Source organism: Echinops telfairi, unplaced genomic scaffold (genome assembly GCF_000313985.2).
Source record: "Echinops telfairi isolate 266 unplaced genomic scaffold, ASM31398v2 ScPeMD7_23;HRSCAF=83, whole genome shotgun sequence".
Lineage (NCBI taxonomy): Eukaryota > Metazoa > Chordata > Mammalia > Afrosoricida > Tenrecidae > Echinops > Echinops telfairi.
In genome coordinates this window covers 17,275,416-17,301,228 of record NW_022103920.1, presented here as the reverse complement: position 1 = coordinate 17,301,228, position 25,813 = coordinate 17,275,416, and the positions used below count along the sequence as shown (strand labels likewise).

The following is a 25,813-nucleotide window of genomic DNA, read 5'->3' as shown; positions in this document are numbered from 1 at the left end:
AAACAGCAGCTGAGATCAACAGATATATTGTATTAGGCAAATCTGCATACATAAAGCAGTGGTTTTTATCCTTCCTAATGCCCCAACCCTCCTCATGTTGTGGTGACCCCCAACCGTAAAATTAATTTCATTGCTACTTAATAGCTATAATTTTGCTACTGTTATGATTCGGGCAACCCCTGTGAAAGGGTAACTCAACCCCCAAAGGGATCACAACCCACACGTTGAGGACCACTGCTTTAAAGTATTGTAGAGCAAAGATGTTACTTTGAGGACTAAGGTGTACCTGACCCAAGCCATAGAATTCTCCGTTGCCTCATATGCATGTGAAAGTTGGATATTGAATCAGGAAGACCGAAGAAGAATAGATGCATGTGAATTGTGGTGCTGGAGAAGAATATTGAAAGTACCATGGACTGCTAAAAGGACAGACCAATCTTGGAAGAAGTAAAGCCAAGAGTGCACCTTAGAGGCAAGGATGGCAAAACTTCAGCTAACATACTTTGGACATATTGTCAGGAGAGACCAGTCCGCGGATGGAGACAGCATGCATAGTAACATGAAGGAAAAGCCCCCGGTGAGCTGGATTGACCCTGTTGCTGTATCAATGGGCTCCAGCAGAGAATCATTGTGAGGATGGTGCAAGACCATGCAGTGTTTTGCAGTATTTCATTCTGTTGTGCATAAGGTCTCTGGGGGTGGTAGCTGACTGGATGACACAACAACGTTCTAATCTTGTGCTGCCATTTTCCAAGTCAAGAAGCTAAAGCTCTGAGGTGACTCGTTTGGAAGGGAGTGATGAGATGTCTCCAGGCAGGCAGCCGGGCTCCTTCTGGCCTTAGTGTCATGTATATGGAAAAGACTTATCTAGCCAACCCTTGAGAAATACCTTTGTCTGGAGTGTGAAGAACACGTCTTTTAATAATTCATTTCTTCTCTTTAACTCGGGGCCTTCCATATGCACTTGCCCACAAACAGAAATTTCAGGTTATCATTGACTCTGGCAGACAAAGTGGCAAGATTTGCAGTTGTTTTAATTGAGACTGTTTAAAAGGCAACTCTGATTCAAGTGATTGACAGGCCAGTGATGAGTACCTAGACAGGAAAGCCTCTGAGGTAGGGGAGTAGTTCTCAGAATCCACAGGAGAGGGACATAAATGCTAATTACACATTAACTTTAATTCCTGGTTTGTCATAGCTGCCTGCAGGTGTGTATCTTGGCTATGGGCTATTCTGAGGACCTCATTTGTATTTGAGATTTTCTTTAATAATACTGCTTCCACTCAGAGCTCTTTAATCTCTTTCTCTGGATACAGGAAAAATGTAATTGGCAAGGGGGCTGTCATTGTTGGTTCTCTTAGTTATTGAAAATTATTATTGTTCCTCCCTTCCCATTGATTTTCCTGGAAGACCATTTGGGGATGTTGCTGCACTGCAGTCGTCTGGCCTGGAAGAGCTACAGGTGTTCTCTCCCCCACTCCAGGTAGACTTCTGGATGGATTGGTAGCCCCCTAGGTAGAGAGATGATGTTGTTCTGTCTGTGTCTGTGCTGACGGGCTGCTGTCCCAACCTGTCCGTGTGCCCAGGAGACTTGGCATTGATGGGTGCAACATCACCTTGAGAGTCGAAACATTACCCCTGTCCCCCACCCCCACCCCCCCGTGAATAGAATTGAGGGGCCAGAACTGGTTTTTATGGATTGAGTTAAAGCCCCAGGGTCTATGGACTCTTTCTTCATTTCCAGGTATCTGCTGAGTTTCTCCCAAAGGCCCCAGATTGGACCACACCCTCTAGCCATGCCCTTTCTCAAGGTGCCCTTGAGGTACTGTCCATTCCAGGGCCTGGCCACTCTTGAGGTTTGACAGCTCGTCATGCCTGATTTCCTATGTGATTTTCCCATGACCCCAACACATCTCCTATCCTCTTCTTGCTTTGGACGGTTAGGTGCATTGGTGCTAGAACCGGGTGCTCAAATAAAGCAAATGCCCTCAAGAGGGTTTGCCAGAGAAGAGGTGCAGAAGGTGTGAAGTTAAGGGATCTGGAGAGCACACTTCTCCTCCCAAGAATTTAAGCCACTGCCTGACTCCCTTCCTGGCTGGGTTTCTGGCCAGCTGACCACTGAGAAATCAATCCTCTTGCTTGCCGATAGTAGTTGTTGAGCCCCACCCCACTTGCTCAAGTGACTCACTTGTAGCCGTAGAGTAATTGATGAGACCTCGCAGTAATTCCACTGCAGGCCTCTGACTAAAGCGTCCTACGGCTTCCCTCACAGAGTGCCACAAACGGGTGACTTACAGCAACAGAGATGTGTGTGTTCCTACAGGTCTGGAGGCTGGGGTGAATCTGGATATGGGGCCACGCTCCCCACAAAGGCTCTAGGGAAAGTTGTTTCTTGTCTCTCCCAGCCTCTGGTGGTTGCTGGCTCTTCTCGTTCTTCTTTTGGCTGATGGCTACTACAACTCCTCTCTCTCCTGCCATCCTCACTTGGTCTCTTCCCGTCGCTGTGCCCAAGTGTCCCTCTGCCATAAGGACATATTGGACTTAAGACACCTCCCCAATCCAGTATGAAGTTGACTTGGTTTCATGGAAGTCTCATTTCAAATATGATCCCACTACCAGAAGGTGTGCCTAGGGTTTTGTTTTGTTTTTGAGGGGAGAGGGAGGCCACTTTTCAACCCAGTGTAAGCGTCATCTCTGACTGCCCTCCCTTTCTGTGCTGCTATGACAGTGCTCCGCAGAGAACGAGCTCCCTCACTCTCGGCGCTTCATTGGCTTTCAGTTGTTTCTGAAACATGGTGAGCTGAAGTGTTCAAGGGAGTGATGTGGCGGTGGGAATTTTGAGGCGGTTGTCCTTTCCCAAATTTCCAAGCTGTTTTTAAAAGTGTGCCTTAGGAGCTGGCAGTTGGAAGTGAATTGAATGGTGCTTGCCAGCAGTGGGGTCGAACTCTGCCCGTGGCAGCTGCTGCCTCGAAGCTGCGCAGTGTGAGGAGGAGAGACACTGGGTGGCTGTAGGCAGCTGCACAGTGCATCCCTTCAACACAGTTTGGCCATGACCCAAGCTTCGCCAAAGACTGTAGCTTGTCAAGTCAGCCTGAGCATGTTTGCTTATGGCTCCCCCAGGTTATGAGTGTCCTACCCCTGGACAATTGGCTCTTGCCCTTTACTGTTAGGTACATGTCTCTTTAATTTGAAACACAACAAATTCCTCATTGCGACCGATCACCTTTTAAATCATTGCAAAGACATGGAGTCTTCCTTGCACTCAAGTAAGTTTAAACAAGAACCATGCTCACATGTCCCTGCGTCCCTACAAATTGGACTTCATGAGACACTTAGGAACGGATCTCGTTCCTAACCCAGGGATTGCCTGTGCTGGTTTCTTTTGACCACATGGCCATGTTTATTTTAGTATGCCTAGCCTGTTACTTCCTTGAGAGCTAGGCCACTGCGAGATAAACAGTAGCCTTTCTTCTGCTCTTTGGGCAGAAGACTCGTTTTGTTCTGCATTTATTCCCGGTTAGAGACCATCTCCCGGAGAAGGACTCGGTAGCAGATGGGACATGATCCTTCAGAACTCTGGTTCTGGCCTTGTCTGTTTTCTGAACGTGCTCACTGAAGCCGGGTTGGCCTTGGGCCTGTTTTCCCTCTGGTTACTTCTCTTGATTCTATTCAACCTGCTCCTGGAAAGTTAGACTGAAATTATGTACAGGTTTCCTCTGGGGGCCTTTCATTTAAAGCAAGCATATTCGAAAGATTCTGACCCAGAAAAAGTTAAAGAATGGTGTTACCATAATGTCACGAAAGTCCTTCCTGCATATTGGTTGCAAGCCTTTTCTCTGTCTAGCCTGCTATCTCCGGGGCCTGAAATGGTCAGCCAATTATTACTCTTCAAGTATCAGCTACCTTTTAATCCTTGTTTTGTCGATCGTAGACTCAGCAAATCGAGCTGTGAGGTGAAGTTTCACAAATATGCAGGCACGTGTGGCTCTAACATCTGACTTCTTTGTCCCCAGGTCAGCGTGACTGTAGACTACATCAGACCAGCCAGCCCAGCCACCGAGACCGTGCCTGCCTTCTCGGAGCGGACCTGTGCCACTGTCACCATTGGAGGAGTGTGAGTGTTACACTGGCGGCCTCTGCTTAGACCAGGCTCTCCTGTCTGCCTGCCTGCTTTGCTGTCTCTTGGTCTTGCGCTCCTCACAAAGGATTAAAGTTGCCCATGTGCCCATATGCTGCTTTAGATTTGCACAGTGATTTAATTGGCTTGACTGGTTATCATTTATGATTTATTGGGTTCTATGTCCTCGGCCATTTCATTCACATTATTGCTATTAATAATGCCATTTACTGAGTGTCAACCAGCCTGCAGGTACTATCCAAAATGTACTTAGAGCCGCTGCCCGTTGGTTTAGGAAGTTCATATGTAGTCACATACTTGCTGTGTATAGAGAGATGTGATCACTAGGTGACAGGTGGGGGTCTTCCTTTTCTACTGGACTGGCTGGATCCTGGTGATATCCCATGGTCTCTTATAGTCCAGGTGATCAACAGAATCTTCCAGGGAGGAGGAAGCCCACTAGACCATGCTTCCACAATAAATATTAAACAATCAGTAAGTCCCCTGTAGCAATTCTTATTCTGCATAAAATATATCAGTATGGTAATTGTTTCTTTCTCTATTTAAGGATCTTAAATGCTGTTTGTTACCACACTGGTATTTTTTATTTCTTCTAAGGGAACAAAGCGGAGGAGAAGGAAAGAACTAGCTCCTCATCAAAACAGGGATGGTCTTAATCCAGGTGCAGAGAAACCCTGTGGGTACTATGCCCCTGGCTCTGCCCTCCCTGCAAAGGGCATGAGAACCTTCCAGATGAGTGAGTTTCCTGTGGAAGCTCACCCAGAAAACAGCCTCTTCTCCCTCATTTTCCTGTCATTTTGCAGATGACTTCCTTCAGTCTCTGCTCAGTGGGCGGTAGAAAGATGGGGCTTCTGCTTCTGTACAGATTGACGTACATCCTGGGAGACTGTGTGAGGCAATTCTGCTGCCCTCCCGGATCACTGTGAGTCACGTAGTGGCTTTAGTTGTTGTTTGGGGAGCTACCACTTCTGGGTTTTCCATGCTGTCCATGTCTGTACAACTGACACAGGCTTTCTCTGGGATGGTTTCTGCCCTGACCTTAGACCCCAGTGTAGGTCCAGGTGTTGTTAGAATCAGATTCTTGACAAATCAGATCATACTTTGAAATATGAACTACTAGGGCACATTTTTGTTTTTCGCCTTACCTTAATGGTTTATAGCCAATTGATGGTCACTTCTGCAGAAGTGGATCCATGCTTCTGTACTCCAGAAAGCTGAAAAGTGTGTAGTCTCCGATGTGAAACATTGTTGTCACAGAAAGGAGCAGCCGATGGATCAGGGCCCCTGCCACTTAGTTGCCAGGGAAAATGATGACACAACTGGAACAATGTGCGTCTTTAGTTTTGGCAGCTGGCCACCACCAGTGTTTATCTAACAAGCCATTAAAAGAGATCATCTCATTTATTTAAACAAGATTACACTGCTTAAAATTCGGCATCCTGGGAGTGTTTCATAGGGATTATATTCTAGCGGGCCATGTGGGACAGCTGATAGACATTTTTTTCTGGGGGAGGTTGCGATGGCTGCATTCCAGGTTATACTGGTCTTGACCTTGACTGAGATGACTCCTCCAGCCTGGCAGTTGGCAGTGTGGGGCTGACTGTGTTGTGTGTCTGCCAGGGTTTAAGTTGGTTCTCCAGACTACAAAACTGGGTGTCAACTCCTGTTTTCTGTTTGGTTGGTAAACAAGTTGATTCCTCTAAATTCACAATTGAAGGTAGCTGCACTCCAGTTCTTGGTCTTGCGGCTTTTCAGTCCTGTAAGAATTATTCCTCTGTATGGCTTACTGGAGGACTATTCACCATCCCTGTTCTTCTGAATGCTTCCATCGTCTCCTAGGATTAGACCAGTCTGGATTAGACCAGGCTGCAGAGACCTTACTGTTGCGGCCGTCTCTCGCTAGAAAGTAAGCTCCCTGAAAAAAGGGATCGATGCCGTGAGAGTTTATAACTGGTGATTTTCCTCCTTTGTTTCGCTATTGGAAGCCCAGTGCCAAAGGTTGACCAACTCTGATGTTAGGGTACTTTCTGGACTCTCTCCGCCTTCATAGCCTTTGAAACCTTACCCCATTACCATGTGTTGCCTGTCATCCAGGATACATTCTGTGAAATGGGATGTTACAAGATTTGAAGGCTGTGCAGTCCCCGAATTACGAACAAATTGTTTTCCTACATCTGTTTTGAAGTTGAACTTTTACGCAAGTCAGAAAAGTTTGGTGTGGTTTTAGTCTAATATCAGTTAAGTGTCTTAATATATAGTGTTGCTTTTCATGAATAAAAGGTATTAGAGAAGCCCTTCCAGATACACTAAAACATGACACAGAGTGATATTGTTTGTCACAAACGAGCAATCATTATACATGTACATTGTACATATGGAAATTTTAATATGGTAGGCCTTATAGAGATCACAGGCATCATGGATGTTCTGTGACACATGATTATATTTTTATTTACAATCTTTTTCTTTTTATACTTTTGCAAATCACTTCAAATGATTGTAGAAAAGTTGAGATGCTAAGAAGAAATTTCAAGTGCCCAACATACACTCGAAATTAAAATATACTAGAAGGTTGCTGGTGGTGGTGCTGGTGGGTGGGGTGTAAGCTAACCGCAAGTCTGGCCGTTCAAAATCTACCAGCTGTTCCACAGAGAGAAAGGTGAGGCCTCTGCTCCTGCATGGAGTCGCAGTCTTGGAATCCCTCTAGATAGAATTGGAATGAGTTAGAGTTCACTGCATGGCAGGGAGGTTGGTTTAGAGAAGTCCACTAAAGAACCCTGATGGTGAAGCAGCTAATTGCCAAGACCAAGATCTGCAGTTTGAGCCCACTGGCCTCTCTGTAGGAGAAAGACAAGGCTGCCTGCTTCCCCACCGATTTCAGTCTTTGAAGCCCTGTGGTGGGCAGTTCTACCCTGGCCTGTAGGGTTGAGACGAGTCAGCATCAACTGCCTGGGAACAAGTTTGCTTTCTACTCCCTGTGGAAACAGTCGTTTTAAAACACTGATCACAGAGGGGAATTGTGGTTAAAATTTCAGCTTATTTTCATTTGAAACAAAAATGTATATAACCCTTTGCAATCCTTGGCATCTGGGCAGTGTGGGTCAGCCATTGGCTGTTGGTGCATACCTTCTGGTGTGGATTGAGGACCAGAAGGCACTAAGAAGAGAGTGCTTGAGCTTCGTGCTTTATATCCCACTTCTCTCTTAACAGTCATCTGCTCACTTGTTTTGAGCCATTTTATAAGCCTGTCCTCTTTACTGAGTCTTTTTAAAGCATTTAAGTCATTTCCTAAACACAGACTCATTCTTTGCGTACTCATATTTCAATGATTACTACCAGCCTTAATGAAGTATCTAATTAAATAAAGCCTCCACCAGTATAAGCAGACTTGGGCACAAAAACAAATGACTCCTGTTTGGGAACAGAAGTGCACACAGGTGTGGTGAGCGGCCCTCTCTGGTGGGCATCAGACTGGAAGGGTCTGTTGAAGTAAAGTTAGTCATGAGAGCGGCTGTGAGGGCCGCATTGCCCCTGAAAGGGAGGAGGCCTTGTTTGAGCTTGTTGAAATGTTGAGGAGTTAACATAATTAATCGTCATAATCTGTGGACATAAACGTGTACTGTGAGATTCCATCGCGCAGCCCTTCTTAGCGCCTATTGGCTTTCCAGTCATTTCAGCCGACATTTGGGTCTCTACTGGGAAGCTGGTGATTCCAGGGGAGAGAGGAACAAGAGGCAGGTGAGATGAGTCTGCCTGGGTTCTTGCAAAGCAGATTGCTCCATGTATTTCACCTGCCCTAGCGGGTGACTGTGTCCTCGGTGGGGTTCTTTCTGGTCCTGCAACTCCTCCTCCAGATGTGTGGGTGGTCTCTGAGTCACTGAGTCCCAGAGCGGGCTCCCTGCTGTGACGCAGGCACCGACTCCCTGTCCTCAGGAGAATCGAGGAGAACGAGGCTTGTCGTTCCTCTAATAGATTAGAGTTTTTTTCTTGATTAACTTCACTGTGGATTTGGCAAGAGTTGTTATCCGTTAATCAAAACAGTTTAAATAAAAAATAAAAAGATCAAACTTTGAGTGGTTTCTCATTCTCTGGCTCCCGGGTAGGGAATTAGCTGAGCCTTTCAGGCCTGGTTTGTGACATGGAACTGTCAAGATGGCGCTTCCTGCTAATTACTTTTTATTGTATTTAAGACACTTAAATAACTTTTCTTGTGATTTAGTCTTCTATGTAATTAGCTTCAGTGATTAAAATCTCGTTCTTTTGCTATTGCCAGCGCTTCTGGGAGTGAGATTTTTCTGGGGTGACCTTTCCCTGGGCTGGACTTGCCAATTACTTTGAGCTCCAATTTGACAAACACAGATCATGTATTAACAGGTCGTGAGGATGGCGTTTTCAAAGAAAAGTTTTAAGAAGGAATATGGGCACGTTTGACAAAGACACCTAAGACCTAGAACTGAGGGTCATCCTTCAGGCAAGAAGGTCAAACACCACACACAGTCACACTCCCCCTCCCGTTTCTCCCCCATGCCCCTGGGAAACTCACCTAGCTACAAGCGGCAGCGTCACTAATGCATTTCCCCACTCTTCCCCATCCCGTGAACCATCTCAGTGGTTGGAAGAACAGGCACCGCCAATGGCGCAGATGGCACGAGACTGGGCACAATTGGAAAATGCTGGTTGAATTGTCTGTACACGGTTTTGGCCCTTCAAGAGCAGTTTGTTTTTTGAGCTTTGTTTACTTGGTGAGTTGTCCCACGCCACTTCTCCCCTGTGCTGTCCCTGGTTTGCCACTGTCGTGGGGTGCTGTGGAAGACCTGCTGGTGGGGGACATCTTAGGTGGCCCCTTTGCTGTAATGATTTATCATCAGTGGACCCAGCGCCATGCCATCCGTTTGAACTTCCTTGTGCTTCCTTGGAGTCTTCTTCACAGAGCTTGGCTTTACTGATAGGAGCCAGGCTGCCTTTGCTTTTTCCTCCTTTGATTCCAATTTGCAGGGACGTGGCTCTTCTACCCCCCCGCCCCCCAAGCACTTCTGTTAGTGACCGAGGTATTAGCTCAGGTCTTGTCCTTGTTCTGCTACAATAATCCTTTTCTAATCCCAGTTCCGTTTTTCTCCGCCACAGTAGGAATAAGTGTCATAGAATCCCAGCTTTCCTGGCTGGAGTTCCGTAGCTTTAAGGCTTTCTCTGTCAGGCCAAACAAGCTCTCTCTCAAGGTTTTTAAATCTTTTAAACATACTAACACCTGACTTTCAGACTAAGCCCAGGAAGAAAGTGACCTCTTTAAACCCCATTTTCAGCCCTCGTGTCCTGAGGCAGCATGGCTTATGGCAGGCAGAAAGCCCCTCCGGCCTGCTCTGGGGCAGTGTGGTGGCAGCAATTGGGTCAATCACTCGGCCACTGTGTAGGATCTGGGTGGTAGCCAACCTTTTCTCCACAGATTGACTGCTTATCCTTCGCTGTATCTAATCACATTTGATTGTTCTCTTTTGCTTTTTACATTTTACTTTGTATCTGCTTTGGAGGTAAAATAAGATACAAGAGGGAAAAGGCTTTTCTTGTTTAAGAATTTGATTGGGGGCTCGTACAGCTCTTATAACAATCCATACATTAGTTGTCTCAAGCACATTTGTACATATGTTGCCATAATCATTTTCAAACAGTTTCTTTGTACTTGAGCCCTTGGTATGAATTGCTCACCCACCCCACTCCTTGTGAACCCTTGATAAATTATAAATTATTATTGTTTTCATGTTTTACACCATCCACTGTCTCCCTTCACCCACGTTTCTGTTGATCATCCCCCTGGAGTGGGTTTTTCGTCGATCGTTTCAATTGGTTCCTCCTTCTCCCCCCACCTTCTGCCTACCCTCATGGTATCGCTACTCTCGTTACTGTACCTGCGGGGGTTATCTGTCCTGGGTTCCGTGTGTGGAGAGCTCCGATCAAACCGGATTTGTAAGGTAGAACTGGAATCACGATAGTGGGGGGAGAGGGAGCATTAAAGAACTAGAGGAATGTTTTGTGTTTCGTCGGTAGTATACTGCATTCTGGCTGATTCATCCCTTCCTTGTGAGCCTTCTGTGAGGGGATGTCCAATTGTCTACAGATGGGCTTATGATCTCCACCACAACCCCACTCGTTCTCATTGATATGATTGTTTTGGGTCTTCTGATGCCAGATACCTGACACCTCAGTAACACACAGACTGGTGTGCTTCTTCCATGTGGGCTTTGTGGCTTCCCAGCTAGATGGCTGCTTGTTTATCTTTAACTCTTTAAACCCCCAGATGCTATATCTTTTAATAGCCAGGCACCATTAGCTCTCTTTACCATATTTGCTTATGCACCCGTTTTGTCTTCAGCGATCGTGTTGGAAATGTGAGCACCACAGCATGCCAGGTTATTAGAACAAAGTGTTCTTGCGTTGAGGGAGTACTTGAGTAGAGGCCGAATGTCTGTTTGCTTCCTTAATACTTAGTATAAATATATGTACATAGACATATATCCCTATCACTATGTATTACCATATATACTGTATATAAGCCGATTTTTTCCAGCACATTTTAAATGCAGTTTTTGTGGTAAAATTCGGTGCCTCGGCTGATATTCAGGTTGGCTTATACTCGAGTATATACAGTAATATATTTACATGTGTACATGCCTATATTTATACCTCCCTAAATGTCTTTTGCCTTCTAGTTCTTTTCTCTATTTCCTTTTTCCTCCTGTCCCACTAGCATGTTCAACCTTCATTGAACTCTTAGTAATTGCTCTTGGCTACATTGTCTTGTTCTTTTTTTTTTTTTAATCTTTTTATTAGGGGCTCATACAACTCTTATCACAATCCATACATACATCATGTCTTGTTCTTAAAAACATAAAAACTTGGTCAACTCAAAGATGGAGTACCCAGTAAGCAAAGTAAACACAGGCTGACTTGTGCTTACTAGTCTGGCGAGCAATTTCACGTGAGTTTTCTCATGTGAAAGAGTTCACTGCAGCTCAGTAAGGGAACCCAAGTAAGCTCAGGCGTACCTTGCTTATTGGGTACCTTTCCCTTGTCAAAGGTGGTAAATTGAAAAGAGGCTTCAATTATCTCAGAAGGTGCTGTGGGCTTGGGAGAGAGACAGATGCCAGCCATCTTTGGTGCAGTGAAAACATGTGAAGTTATTCAGGACTGGTTAGTAAGTAAGCATAAGTAAGATCATGCTTACCTTGTGTGTCGGATCATCTGACGTGGTGTCAGCCCCACCCGATCGAGAAACAGCAGCTTAGATGGCTGTCTAGAAGTCATTGTCTTCATGATTTGCCATGTTGGCAAAGGCCCTTCCGAGGATCTGGGAAGCAGTGGCATTTAGTCTGCATGTAGTGACTAAGCAGACCCGTCTCCTGCTAGTTCAGGTCGTTGTCATGAGCTCCTCCCAGAAGGCATTGTAAGAAGGACCTTGGCTGTTGCAAAGGACTCGGGGTTGGAGTCAGGAAAATCCTGTGACTTCTCAGTGAAACTTCTAGTTTCATCCAAATGTTTGATGTGGTGTTATCTATGGAAACTGCATGCCGCCATGCCTATGCCTATAGAAATGTCTTGGTTTCCAGATTGTTTTACACCTTGTTTCCAGTATGGAATTTCAGCCTAGCTGAGAAATTATTATTGCTTTTATTAGTCGTATCTTGGGGCCCTGCAAATCAGCTAATGTTCTTTGCTGAGATACGTGAGAACTTTCATCTACTCGCCCACCCTAAAGAAAAACAACTGTGTGAGTTCCAGGCAGTGAGTGACTCTGAAGTATTTACCAAGATTGACTGAAATTCTATACCAGAGAGAGCCTGGGAGAGCAGGGAATTTCTTTGTACAGATCAGAGATTGTCATGAGGCTGGAAGAATCTAAAATGTTTAGATGTATAATGTATATATCAGGTAATATAAATTGGGACAAAATACCAATTTATAAACTATCAAGGCCTCATGAGGGAGGGGGGAGCGGGGAGGGAGGGGGAAAATGAGGACCTAATGTCGGGGGTTTAAGTGGAGAGAAAATGTTTTGAGAATGATGTACAAATGTGCTTTACACAATTGATGTGTGTATGGATTGCGATAACAGTTGTATGAGCCCCTAATAAAATGTTTAAAATAAAATAAATTGGAAGCCTATTTGAAAGACTAGAAATGTTACCTATTCTGACTTGATAGGGCACTCAAAGTAGCTCAGTGACCCAGTGGATCCAGACAAGGGGCCAGGCTGTTGCCCCATAGCTGCATGCTGAGAACTGTAGAATTGTATACTTAAATATTCAACAATTATTCACTGAGCCCCGACTGTGTGCTGGGTACCAGGAATGTTGTTGTTGTTAGGTGCCATCGAATGGGTTCTAACTCACAGTGACCCTCCATCGAGCAGAGTCAACACTGGACCTGGACCATCCCCAAGGTTGTTTTTGTTCTATGTGGGTCCATTGTTGCAAGCATTGTGTCAGTTCATCTCCTCAGTGGTCATCCTTCTTGTCACTGACCCTCCACTTTACCAAGCTTGTTAAATTTGTCAAGGGACTGGTCTCTCTTCACAACGTCTCTGAAATACATGAGACGAAGTCTCACCATCTTCTAAGGGGCATTTTCAGCCTGTCCTTCTCCCAAGACAGACAGATTTCTTTGTTCTTCTAACCGTCCGTGATAGTCTTTTCCAACACCACCCTTCTTTGGTCTTCGGTATTATTATCCAGCATTCACATACAAATGGAAAAGACCTCGGCTTGGGTCAGGCACGCCGCATCCTAAACACCGTCAAGAGGTCTGTGCAGCAGATTGGCCCAGTCCAACACATCGTTTTACTGCACGATTGCTACTTCCATGCATTTTGACTCTGGATCCAACTACAATGAAATCCTCGACATTCATTCTTGTCTTTGGCTTAGTTACGAGGATTTTTGTTGGAGGTGCAATCCATAGAGAAGGCCTAAGTCTTTGAACTTCGCCAACAAGTGCTTCAAGTCCTCCTCTCTTTCAGCAAACAAAGTTGTGGCACCTGCATATTGCAGGTTGCTAATGAGCCTCCTTCCAACCCTGGTGCTGCATTCTTCTTCATGTGCTGCAGCTTCACAGATTAATTGGTCAGCTCACAGATGGATAAGTATGATGGAAGGATACACCCTTCGTAACATAGCTTCTTTTAAATCATATAGTATTCATTTGTCCTGTTTGAATATTATCCATAGTTTGGCTGAATGTCTTTAAACAGTAAAACACAAAGTTGCTATGAATTGGAATGGAACCTAACCTATGGCAGTGGGTTTGGTTGGTTGGGTAAACATCTTTCTAGTATTCTGCTTTCAGCTAACATTCATCAAACATCAGCAGTGATTGCTCTTGTTGCACATCCTCCTTTGAATCCAGCTTGATTTATTCCCAGCAAAATTTTACTTGCTTTCAATGTTAATATTAAGAGATAGTTTTTGCATTTTGTTGGGCCACCTTTCTTTGGATGGGGCACAAATACGAATTTCTTCCAGTCAGTTAGCTAGGTAATTGTTTTCCAAATTTCTTGGCAAGGATTACTAAGTGCTTCCAGTGATGCATCAGTTTGTTGAAACATTTAGCTTGATATTTCGTCAATTCCTGGAGACTTGTTTTTTTACTAATGCCTTCAGTGTAGGCTGGGTTTTTCCTTCAGTACCATTGTTCGTAATCTCGTGCTACCTCTTGAAATGGTTTAATATTGACCATTCATAATATTGACTCTGAAGTCCTTCTTTTTGTGATGTTTCCTATATTATTTAATATTTACCCCATAGAATCCTTCACTATTTCAAGTTGAGGCTTGGATTTTTACTTCTTTTAGCTTGCAAAATATTGAACATGTTCTTCCCTTTTTGGTGTTCAAACGCCAAAGTCTTTGCACATTTTATTGTAATGTTATACTTCATGTTCTCAAGATGCCCTTTGAAGTTTTCTATTCAGCTCTTTTACTTCATCAGTTCTTCCTCTAGTTTCAGCGACTGTGTTCGAAGTATAAAGTTCAGAGCCCCTTTGAATACCTGCTTTGCTTTCTTCCTATGGCCTTTAGCTTTGTTTAGGATATGATGTTCTTGAGTCTTCTAGTAGCTCGTACTTCTGTCGTGCAGGTCGTCAGTCAGTATGCAGTGCGCACTGCATCAAATGCGCAGTGCATCAAATCTCTTCTTGAGATGATCGCTAAATTCAGGTGGTGTGTACTCTAGGTCATGTTTTGGCTCTCATTAACCTGTATTTTCTTCCACTTCAATCGGAATGCACATGTGAGCAATAGACCATTTGTTCCACAGTCAACCCCTCTCACTACCTTCCTGTGGCTTCTGCCTTTTCCTTCTCTGGTGGCTTCCTGCGTAACGTTCTAAATTAACACCGCTTTTTAAAACAGTATCAGTTTACTTTTTGAGGTGAAGGAATGGTGCTTTGGAATTCGTACCATTACTGACTTCCAGCCCTTTAACCCCAATTCTTGTATTATCTTAGTCTTCCTAATAGCAAACTTTATAATGCTCATTTTTAATCTGTGCCTGGTCAACTTTATTCAATATTCATATACTTCCAATTCTTAAAGGTAACGAGATTTAAACGATTTCATCTCCCTCATTTTAAAAATGTTTGTTTGATTTTTAATCATTTTATTAGGGGTTCATACAACTCTTATCACAATCCATACATACATCAATTGTGTAAAGCGCATTTGTACATTCATTGCCCTCATCATTCTCAAAACATTTCCTCTCCACTTAAGCCCCCAGCATTAGGTCCTCATTTTTCCCCTAAAAAATGTTTTATTGTTATTTTTCTATCATCATAATTTATAGCACTTATTACATTTCCCCTCTCCTTTTGCAATTATCTTTTAATGCTGCTGCTAAAAATTTAATCATTCCCCACCAAAACTGGAGTTACAATATATGATCAACTAAGTCTTCCTGTGGACTAAAATAGTGTGATTATCTCTACAAAGAAAGAAACAATCCTATATTGCTAAATCCCCCAAACCACAATAAGACCAACCTCGTTGATGCCAGCAAAAGGTAACCCCGTGTTAGAGTAGAATTGATGGTGATTTCATGGCTATAATATTTATATAATCTGTTCACACTCTGTGTGTGTGTGTGTGTGTGTGTGTGTGTGTGTGTAGCAACTGGGTTGGTTTGAATGACCAACTTTTAGGTTAGCAGCCAAGTACAAACCACGTGTGCTATCTAATATCCCCAAAAATATTAAATATGTTCTCTCTCACTTGTCCTTCTTATTTCCTTCTTAATGTAACTGCCAATTGTTTTTCAAGCCATCCTCTGTGGTATGTTTTGGTCTCCCAATTTAATGAACTTTAAGCAACTTTTTAAGTGTGGGTGGTAAACTTTATGAATCCTTGCATGTTTGAAAATTCCTTTCTTTTGCCTGTATTCTTTTTAGTTTCATTCTAAAATTGTAGCTTGAAAAATTGATCCCCCCCTTTAACTTTGAGTGCATTTTATTGCTTCATCATTGCTTATGAGAAATGCAGTTTATGTTTCTGTAACTGTAATTTTTATTTTTCTGCCCCAGGAGCTTATATAATGTTCCATTTAACTTTTGTTTTCTGGAATTTTATCTATTTCTAAATCCATCTTATTTTTACTTTCGCAAATTGCAAGCCAAATCCACTGCTATTGAACTGACTCCAATTCATAACGACTTTACAGCATAAGTTCCTAAACTTATTTAACCTGCCACCCCACTGGCAGTTGAAAACTGTTATAGGCTAGGCCCATCACCCAGGATAAAGTGTAGGAATCTGTTTATGCAGTCCCCCTGGAGTGTTCCAGCACCCCATAGGGGAGGCAGTATCACGCACTTTGGGAAGCACTGTTAAGGACTGATTCGACTGAAAAAGAACTCCCTGCCATACAGTTCATTCGTCCTTATTTGTTTAGCTCTCACATTCAGTTACTTTCTCACTCATCAGTTCATTTACAAATGTTTATGCATTGCCTAGGAAGTAAGTCCAAAACACCAGGTATACTTTGGTAGGTTCAAAACAAGAAAAGTTTCCACACAGAAAATATATCGAGATGGTTCTCTCAATCTGTCCTAGTTTATTTATTTATTTTCTCCATGAGTGCACTCACACACATAGTCTACTTCTCAATTGTTCTGCCTTAGTAGCATCCTGTTCTTAACTTACCAATACAGTATTTTCACTGATAGCACTGAGAATTTTATTTAGAAGTTTCTAAAAGAGGAAAGAAAAAGCAAGCCCTCTTCTCTTGCCTGCATTACCCGTCTCCCCCCGTGGTTAACAGATGTTGTCACTCGTTTTGTGCCCCCTTTCTCTAACCCTCTTCAGACTGGTGGTTTGCGTGGCCTTCCTCCGGTGGTTCGTGTGGCCTTCCTCTGGTGGTTCGTGTGGCCTTGCTCTGCAGTCATGAGTGTCAGCCCTCTTGACGGTCTCCATGGTAGTTGCTTACATAATCTGTTGTCACCTTGAGATTTAAGAATGGAGGGGTAGAATTTAGCCTGTCAATCAGGTTGCAGCTTGATGACCACATTTGGAGGCACTAAGGAGATAAATAGCTCACTGGAGGGGGGACACATACACACACCCTGTGACACATTCCTGCTGACAAGACACATGGGAGGAGCCACATGAAGACCCACACCAGTGCTGAGATACTTCTACCACCACTGGATCCACAAGACCTTCCTGTGATCTCTCTGCATTCCATTTCATTGTGTGTGTGTTCATGAGTCTGAAGATGACTTTATAGATTGTATCGGACATAGGGGCTAATGTCGGACTTATGGACATGATCTGGACTGGGCTAGAATGTTTTCTCAGTACTCAATTGCAGATATATATAAAGCTCCTTTTTATACACATAGGAATGAATGTCTATGAATTTGTTTCGCTAGTCAACCCAGATTAACACAGTCTCTGTCGGGAAAGGCCTAAGTGGGCAGCAATGTCAGTGAACCTGAGGCAGCCTTCCTTGAAGGGTCCCCAACACTGTCTGGGGCCTAGAGCAGAAGCAGGCACATTGTAAATCTCTAAGCTGTCAAGATCAAGGAACTTTTTCCCACTGGCAGCGAGCTGGGGCCCAACCCACAGGTTGGAGTTTTAATGTGTTCAACCAAAGCTGCTTCATGCCCTCAGCCCCTCTTTCTATCAGGCCACAGCATCCATCGATGGTACTTCCCCGTGAAATCTCCCAGCCTTTCTTCGAATCCAATACCTGTCTCTTTGAAGCCAATGATCTAGAATGCAGTGGTAAATTGGAGAATGTCTTTGGTGTAGAAAGCCATTCAAAGCAATAGTCCCCAGAACCTGAAAGTACTAGGAGGAGTAGGGGTGTGCTTTCTGTCATTTAAGATGAAGCATTTAAAAATCTGGAAGTCTGAACTGGGAGACCTGCCACGGTAACTTGCTGTCCTGTAAATTGTGGCCTCGTCAGTGCCTCTGAACTCTTTTTCCTACCTGCCATGCCAGGTTCAGTTGCAAGCTGCAAGTGCGATCTGAAATACTGTGAAACGTTCTCCAGTAAAAAAACTGGGTGAGAAAGAAGCCTACATCATGAATCTGATTTTCAGTTGTAATTACAATGTGCTCTCGTTGGAGCCTTGGTGTGCATTGAACAGCTGACCACAAGAACAGCAGTTCAAACCCACCAACCACTGCTCTGGAGAAAGATGAGGGTGTGCCCTCTGAAGATACAGCCTTGGAAACCCTAGAGAAGGTTGTTTTAAGTCAAAGTTGGCTCGGCGGCAGTGGGTTTGCGTTTTCTGGTAGAAGCTGTTCCCTCTAAGGCCCCATCTGGAAGACTGCTCAGCCAGTAGAAATGTAACTGTGCTCTTATTTTTTCACAAAACATAGATCCTGAGATACAGAACTAAATGGGATTTAAGTGGTGTGCCCATAACCTGATCTTCCCCGCAAGCCCTTTTTCTGAGTTTGATTTGTATGGTTTGTTAGGGCTGCATGAATGAAGTTTCGGGGAATGTGATATTTCCAAGAATGTACAACATTTAATGGCAGAAATTCCTGTATTTTCTCATAAGAGTATTTCTTGACTTTCAGCCAGGTGGCCACTGTGTGCATCATCAGGAAGCAAGCAGAGGCTGGCTTCCCAGGTCCTCTTGTACTTCTTGAAGAATTGCTCCGAGGAAGCCCATAGGGACCCCTCTCTCTGGTGCTTTGTACTTGTAGAGAAAGGCCGGTCCTTGCAACCCGCCCTCTCTCTGCTCCTCAGGGCTCATGTTCTCTGCCACTCAGATCCCGTCTGCTTCCTGTCCTTCAGGATCTACACAAATGATCTGAGGTACTGTTAGCAAGCCTTCTTGCTTTCCAGGCCCCTTAAGGCTCTATTTTATCCACGTCTGTCTTTTCTGTCATTTCCCTGGGACCTTGTAAAGGATGGGATGTGGACATAATAATTTCTTACTCTGCCATTCTGATTGCAAGCATTTTTCCTTTATTCCTTTGGAAAGTGCAGTTGATGTGATAAGGAGCAGGGACATTTGACCTGGTTACCAATAACCACAAATCCTAAGTCTTTTATAAGTCGTTCTTGCCTCTTTCTCTTTGGGTGGCATAGCACAAAACCATAAGGGAAGTAGGAATGTAGCAATAGCTCTAGTAGTGGTGCCCCTAACAGAGATCTTAATAAATAGGGGAATTACTCGGTATTTGATCGTGTTAATATGCTAAGCCCCCATACATGTCAGCTTGTCATACTGTGGAGGCTCCTACAGAGGATTGCCATGACCTAGGACTGACTCCGTGGCCCCTAACAAACGATGAATTTGGAGATGGTCTTTTCAAAGAGCATGAGGACAGGGAACCTTTGATCTCTTGGAGTGGAATTGAGGTGCAGTCTAAAACACGTTTTTGTTTGGATCGTAAGATTCTCTGGATCTTTTTTTTTCTTTTTAAGTTGCATTTGAAGGGTAACAGACTAGGGCCAAATCTCAACTGTATTATTCCATAGCTGGGTCATCTTGCACTTTAGTCTTATCTGCTGTAATTTGGAGACAGTAAAAAGTGCTGAACTGAACACCATGGACTTCATCTCAGATCTAGTAGTCCTTTCTCTCATTTTCTCTCACTTCTGCAGTTTAACACCTAAGGAAACTGTGTTAATTGACACTCTGGTATATGTCCTTGTAATCCTGTTACTAGAGTGCAGATATGTGCATTTGTATTAAGTCGGATAGTCCTCTACATACTGTACAGTTGCCTGCCAGATTAAAAAAATTAATAATCATAAGCATCCTTTAGGTCATTAAATCACTCCATAGCAACCTTAAAAATTCCATATTTTGCTTATTTCCAACATTCTAAGCAAAACTCTTGTTGTTTGCAGAACCAATGCAAAATTAACTTATACTTTCACAAGATTCATTGTTAGATTATCTCTAGGGTAAATTCCTAGAATTGGAATTGATGGGGCAAAAGGCATGCATATTTTAAGGCTTCTGTTATGCATCGCCAAGTTGTTCTTCAGAAAATGTTAAGGTTTGAGCTTCCCAGATGCCTTGGCAGTCATGAATATTAACATTTAAAAGTTTGTAATTTATTAGGTGATATGTAGTCCCTTTCAAGTTTATTTCTTTTAAATACTGATGAGACAGAATACCTGTTCATGTGCTTCTTGATTACTTATATTTATTTTGTAAATTACATAAGTATTTTAAGTCCTTTATTTTCCTCCCCTTTGCATAGTATCTACTGTCGTCTCATCCCCTCCACTGGTCTTTTTCATCTGGGTGACCATTCTGCTGTTAGGCCCATCTAGAGACACTGTTGGCATCAGGTGGGTCTTGGCTGAGAGCCACAAAGACATTTGCCTGTGTTTTATTGACTATACAAAGGCATTTGACTGTGAGTCATAATAAATTAGAGTACCATTGCAAAGAATGAGAACACTCCATTGTGTTCCTGCAGAACCTGAACATAGACTTAAAGACAGCCCTTTCAACATAACAGGCCGATGAAGAGAACAAGGAGATACTCTGGTTTCAAATCAGGAACAGTGTGCTCCACCGCTCTACCCTTTTACCACACTTAATTCAAATATGTGTGCTGAGCCAATAACCGAAGAAGCTGGACTATATGAAGAAGAACGCAGCATGAACTTGTCAGCTCGTTAACAGCCTGTAGTATGCAGATGATATAACCTTGCTTACTGAAAGCAGAGAAGATTTCAACCATGGATGAAGAACAAAGAGTACATCAATGGAAAGTAAACAAAAATCTTCACAACTCGACCAGTAAACCTCATGATAAGGGGAGAAAAGATTAAAATTGTCAAGAACTTGATTTCACTAATAGGTATAATCAACTCCAATGGAAGCATATCATTAAGAAATCAAGTGAGGGGTTACATGGAACAAATTGCCATTAAATGTTGTGTTAGTCTGGGTTGACTAGAGTAACAACTCCTCCATAGACACTCGTGTATAGGAAAGAGCTTTATATAAAGAGTAATTGTACATTACTGAAACCCAAATGAAGGCTGAACATGATAGTGGGACAAGAGTAAAGTAAAAGGAAATAGAGGAAAGAGCTAGGAGGCAAAGGGCATTTATAGAGGTCTAAATAAAGACATGTACATGTGTTAATATATTTATATACGACAAAAGGGAAATAAAGGTTTAGTATAAAGGTAGCAGATGAACATTGGGCCTCTACTCAAGTACTCCCTCAACACAAGAACACTTTGTTCTAGTAAACTGGCATTCCATGATGTTCACCTTCCCAATACGATCACTGAAGACAAAGCGGGTGCTTAAGCAACTGTGGTGAAGAAAGCTGATGGTTCCCAGCTATCAAAAGATATTGTGTCTGAGGTCTTAAATGCTTGAAGATAAACAAGCGGCCAACTAGTTAAGAAGCAACAAAGCCCACATTTGAAGAAGCACAGCAGCCTGTATGATCATGGGGTGTCAGTAGGATCCGGTGTCAGGCATCAAAGACCCAGAACAAAAAAATCTCATAATTGTGAATGAGGGGGAGTGCGGAGTGGAGACCCAAAGCCCATCTGTGGCAATTGCATATCCCCTTACACTGATGAAACATACAACTTTCCTCTAGTTCTTTAATGCTTCTCTCCCCAGCCCCCACCCCCCTGCCACACACACACCACTATCATCCCAATTCTACTACCCTACAAATCCGGCTAGACCAGAGCATGTACATGGGTATAGATAAACCCCTCAGGACCAATATTGAGAGTAGCCATATCAGGAGGGTAAGGGTAAGGTGAGGAGTGAAAGGGAGAACCAATCACAGTGATCTCCTAGAACCCTCTCCCAGGGGGGTGGACAACAAAAAAGTGGGTGAAGGGAGACATTCGGTCAGTGTGGGACTTGAAAAAATAATAATATATACATTATCAAGGGTTCAGACGTGGGAGGATAGGAAAAATGAGAAGCTGATACCAAGGGCTCAAGTAGAAAGAAAATGTTTTGAAAATGATGGCAACAAATGTACAAATGTGTTTGGCATGATGGATGGATGGATGGATGGATGGATGGATTGATGGATTATGGTAAGAGTTTTATAAGACTCCAATAAAATGATTTTTTTTAAAAGAAAAGAAAGAAAACATCTCAGCCCAATCCAGATCAAGTCCATAAGTCTGATATTAGTCCATATGTCCAGTAACACTCTGTGAAATTCCTCTTCAGATTCATGAACACATGCAATGACACGGAGTGGAAGAAGAGGACAGGCCAGTGGGTGAAAAGTCTTGTGGATCCAGTGGCGAACGGAGCATGTCAGCGCTGGCAGGGACTCCACTTGGCTCCTCCAGCTCCAGGGCTCTATCGTGGCTCTCTGTGTCGTGTCATCAGGAATACCAAGCAGACAGTCTTTGTGTCCTGCCTCCAGGGAGCTATTTGTTGCTCTAGTGCCTCCAAATGAGATCATCAAGCAGCAACCTGATTGACAGGCTAAACTCCACCCCTTCACTCTTAATAGTCCCAAGTTGGCACCAGATTAAAAGTGTCTATTTCATTTTGGGGACTTCACAACATGATATTGTGAATTACCTTATATGTATGCAAAATCTAGATAATAAATGAAGACCAAACAAGAATTGATGCCTTTGAATCATGGTGAATATTGACTATGCCATGGACTGCCAGAAGAATGGACAGATCTTCACTGGGAGAAGCCCCACCAGAATGCTCCTCGGGGAAGATGAGGAGACTTGCCTCACATACTCTGGACGTGTGAGATGAGCCCCTTGAAAAGCACAATGTGATTGGTGGAGGGTCCGAGAAACAATGGGCACAATAGCTGCACTAATGGGCTCAAACACAGCAACAGTTTTGAGGATGCCCCAAGACTAGGCAGTGTTTAAGTAGTTCATGAAATTTGACACATTTGATAAGGTTACTCAATAAGAGCATTATTAATAAGAATACAATGGCAAACTGAATTTCAAAATTAAGCACTTTACCAATAAACAGGAACAGAAACTGTATTCTATATCCATCTTGAATTCCAGCACAATTAAAACAATTCTTGATATTTATAATTGGCTTTTAGAGATTGATGATATTTATATTCCCATGCTCTGCTCAGAAACTTCCAGATTACTGCCCTCCTCTGTGTTGAAGTGGGTTCACTGTCAAGAATATCACACACAGCCTCATTTCCATGGGATTGTCTATTTAACGGTAATTCTTCACCATCCTCTACAATAATATGGACCTGAAAATACTACAGCTTCACCGCAAATTCAAGGATTCGCCAACAGTAAGATAAAGAATATGCTTAGTATATATTAGATGGCCAAAGTTAAAGAAAAAAATCTACAAAAAGCCTCATTGGATTATAGTTTGTATTTTATTGTGCTGTTTGTTGTATTTTTATTTTTCTAATGGTTTTTTGTTGGCCTTACCTTCTCGCTTATGTTTTCAGTTGTTGTGGTGGCTAACTTATAATCCATTTCTCCCGTAAATATTGAATGTATCCTCGTTTTACCTGAAGGTAGCGATGACTGCTATGTTATTTGCATAAAGATAGAAGTAATTGATATTCATAAATAATTTGTTATGCTCCAAGAGTTTAAAACATGGGTAGACATGATTGATTTGTTACCAAAAGCAATTTATTGGTTCACAGCTCCAAGCTAGCATCCTATCAGGGTTTAAGCTAGTTATCCCACCGTTTACACCCTACAAGGAGGCTTCAGAAAAGTGTAGGCAGGAACGTTTTGAAGCCCCATCATGTATCTGAAATGATGACTTGGCAAAGGGCTACACAGGCTTAGTATTTTAGGGGTGTTTTTCTCCACTCCCACCAAAAAGGCTAACCAACCATCACAGTTTGTGTAGCTTCACGATGATCCTCTTGGCTGTGATGCCTTTGTGAATTTCCCTGCCATCACTGAAAATGTGTTTTTACAACAGAGAAACAAATGGCACTTGGAAGGATTTAGCCACTATTTGGACCTTGGACATGAATATGTATGGCAGAGTTTATAGATGCAGGAGAGCACAAGCTCCATCATCAAAGTTACAGGGACTGGGTGCAGACTGTTGGCCGACTGTGAGGTTCTATTATGCTAAAATTGTGATTTATAAGCCATCACACACAGGTCAATAGCAAGGGGAACTCTCTTGCAGCTTTTATGTCCCACCCCTTTTCCCCTCCCCACCCCCAAATCATCTTGGCATTGACTGCAAATCTTCCACCTCCTTGTTTTCTTTTTGTTTTCCTCTTTGATGTTTAAAAAATTATTATTATTTAATCATTTTATTGGGGGTTTGTACAACTCTTATCACTCCCCTCCTTTTTCTAAGAGCTAAGAAGCAACTATGCAAAACATTTATTCCTGTCACTACTTTCTCAGAAATGTTCTGTGAAGTGTTTGTGTCCCTTCACACGTCACTTAGCACAGCCTGCGGCTGTGGAAAGATGAGCCATCAGGTGAGGGTTGACTACTGAGTCTCCTTGGTGGATTACTGCTTTTCAAAACAGGGAGCCACGACATCCCCTCCCCTCCCAAAGCAGGAGAGAGACTGGGAAATTACCGAACCCTAAAATCCTTAAGGAAAATCTGCTGTACAACAGCTCTGTACAGTGTTGAAAAGCAAAGATGTTAATTTTAGGAGTAAGGTGCGCCTGACCCAAGCCATGGTATTTTTCATTGCCTCAGCTGCATGGGAAATGAACTTAGACATTGACTAAAGAAGACCAAAGAAGAATCAATGCATTTGAATTGTGGTGCTGGAAAAGAATATTGAAAATACCATGGGCTGCCCAAAAAATTCTAAACAAATCTGCCTTGGAAGTAATAAGATCAGAATGCTCTTTAGTGGCGAGGATGGGACACCTTGGTCTCAAGTACTTTGGGCATGTTATCAAGAGAGATCAGTCCCTAGGGAAAGATACTGTGCTTGGCAGGAAGAAGAGTAAGGTCCTCAAGGAGGTGGATTTCCCCCCAGTAGAAGCGTAATTGTGAAGATGGCACAGGACGGGCCGTATTTCATTCTGCTGTGCATAGAGGGTTGCTGTAGTTTGGAACCAACTCTGTAGCACCTAGCAACAACAAAGTCCTTGTAAAAGAGCCCTGGTGACTGACCCCAAGATCCGAAGTTCAAATCCACTGCTGAAAGACTTTGTACAACAATCGAAATTTAGTGTTGGAAACCCGGAGGGGCAATTCTCTGCCCTATGCGGTCACGATGCGTTGGAACCAACTCAGTGGCAGTGAGTTGGTTTTTGGAAGGTCCTGTGAGTCTGAATCAACTCGATGGCAGCCTTTTGGGGGGCTTATTTGTTGCTCTTACTAGAACTGAAAATCAGTCAAGTGAGAAAATATTCTGGCTTCCAATTCTTAGGGAAATGTTGATCACATTTTCTCTCAGAAACTATTTTTGCCTTGGCTTTATCATTTTCTTAAGTAGTGGCTAGTTTTGAAACTATTGCCTGCAAAAATTCTGGACTTCGTTTATGCAATGAAAGTAGAAAGCTGTTGCTATATTCTAGACTCCCTCAACTGTGCCCTTGGGCTCAGTCCAGATGCTACTGGACCTTAAGGAACAAAAACACCCCTCCTGTTCGTGTGGTGCCAACTGGCTCAGGTGTGGGCGCTAAGCCATACCAGGGTAGTAGCACAGTTTGCCATATTGTGCCCCTGCTTCAGTATTCTTGTGAACTCATACGAGACAAACCTCCTTGAGGCCTTCACCCTGAGGGACAAGCTTGTACCCAAACAGTCTTCTTCTAACTCATCTGGAATGATAGGTCTTCAGAGGAGAAGGTAGCGATCGTCTGCTTAGTAGTGACTTGGTGTTTTGCAGAGCAGCATGGCAGCCTTCTAGAACCCAGACTGTTGTTTTGGGTGAACTTCTTCCTGTGAACAAGTGTGCTTTATGTAAACGATAGGGGAGTTGAAGATGGCTCTCCCCGGCTACCCCAGCCCCGTTTTGGTCTTTAATAGACCTCTCTGATTTGGCTGGCTCTACTTTCACTGTCAGAGCAGATCATTCCACATGCCATTATGTAATTTTCCGTCTTGGGGTGTGTGTTTGTGTGGGCGGGTGGTTTTGTTTTGTTTTTAAGTGGTGTTTAATGTCAGGCTAATAATAAACTGTGTGTGTAGGCCTGATTTTGTCATAATGGCCACAAGTTTACTTATTTGTCCCTTATTCCTCTGAGAGGTGGAG

The 25,813-nt window shown here is 43.3% G+C and overlaps 1 protein-coding gene across 1 annotated transcript in view; it reads left to right on the top strand.

The window, feature by feature from the left end:
• SND1 (staphylococcal nuclease and tudor domain containing 1) overlaps window positions 1–25,813 on the top strand; it is a 483,020-nt gene that overhangs the window by 213,196 nt on the left and 244,011 nt on the right. Inside the window, exon 12 of the mRNA XM_004707793.4 lies at window positions 4,014–4,114. Coding sequence (XP_004707850.1) covers window positions 4,014–4,114 — 101 coding nt within the window. The remainder of the gene's footprint in view (window positions 1–4,013; window positions 4,115–25,813) is intronic.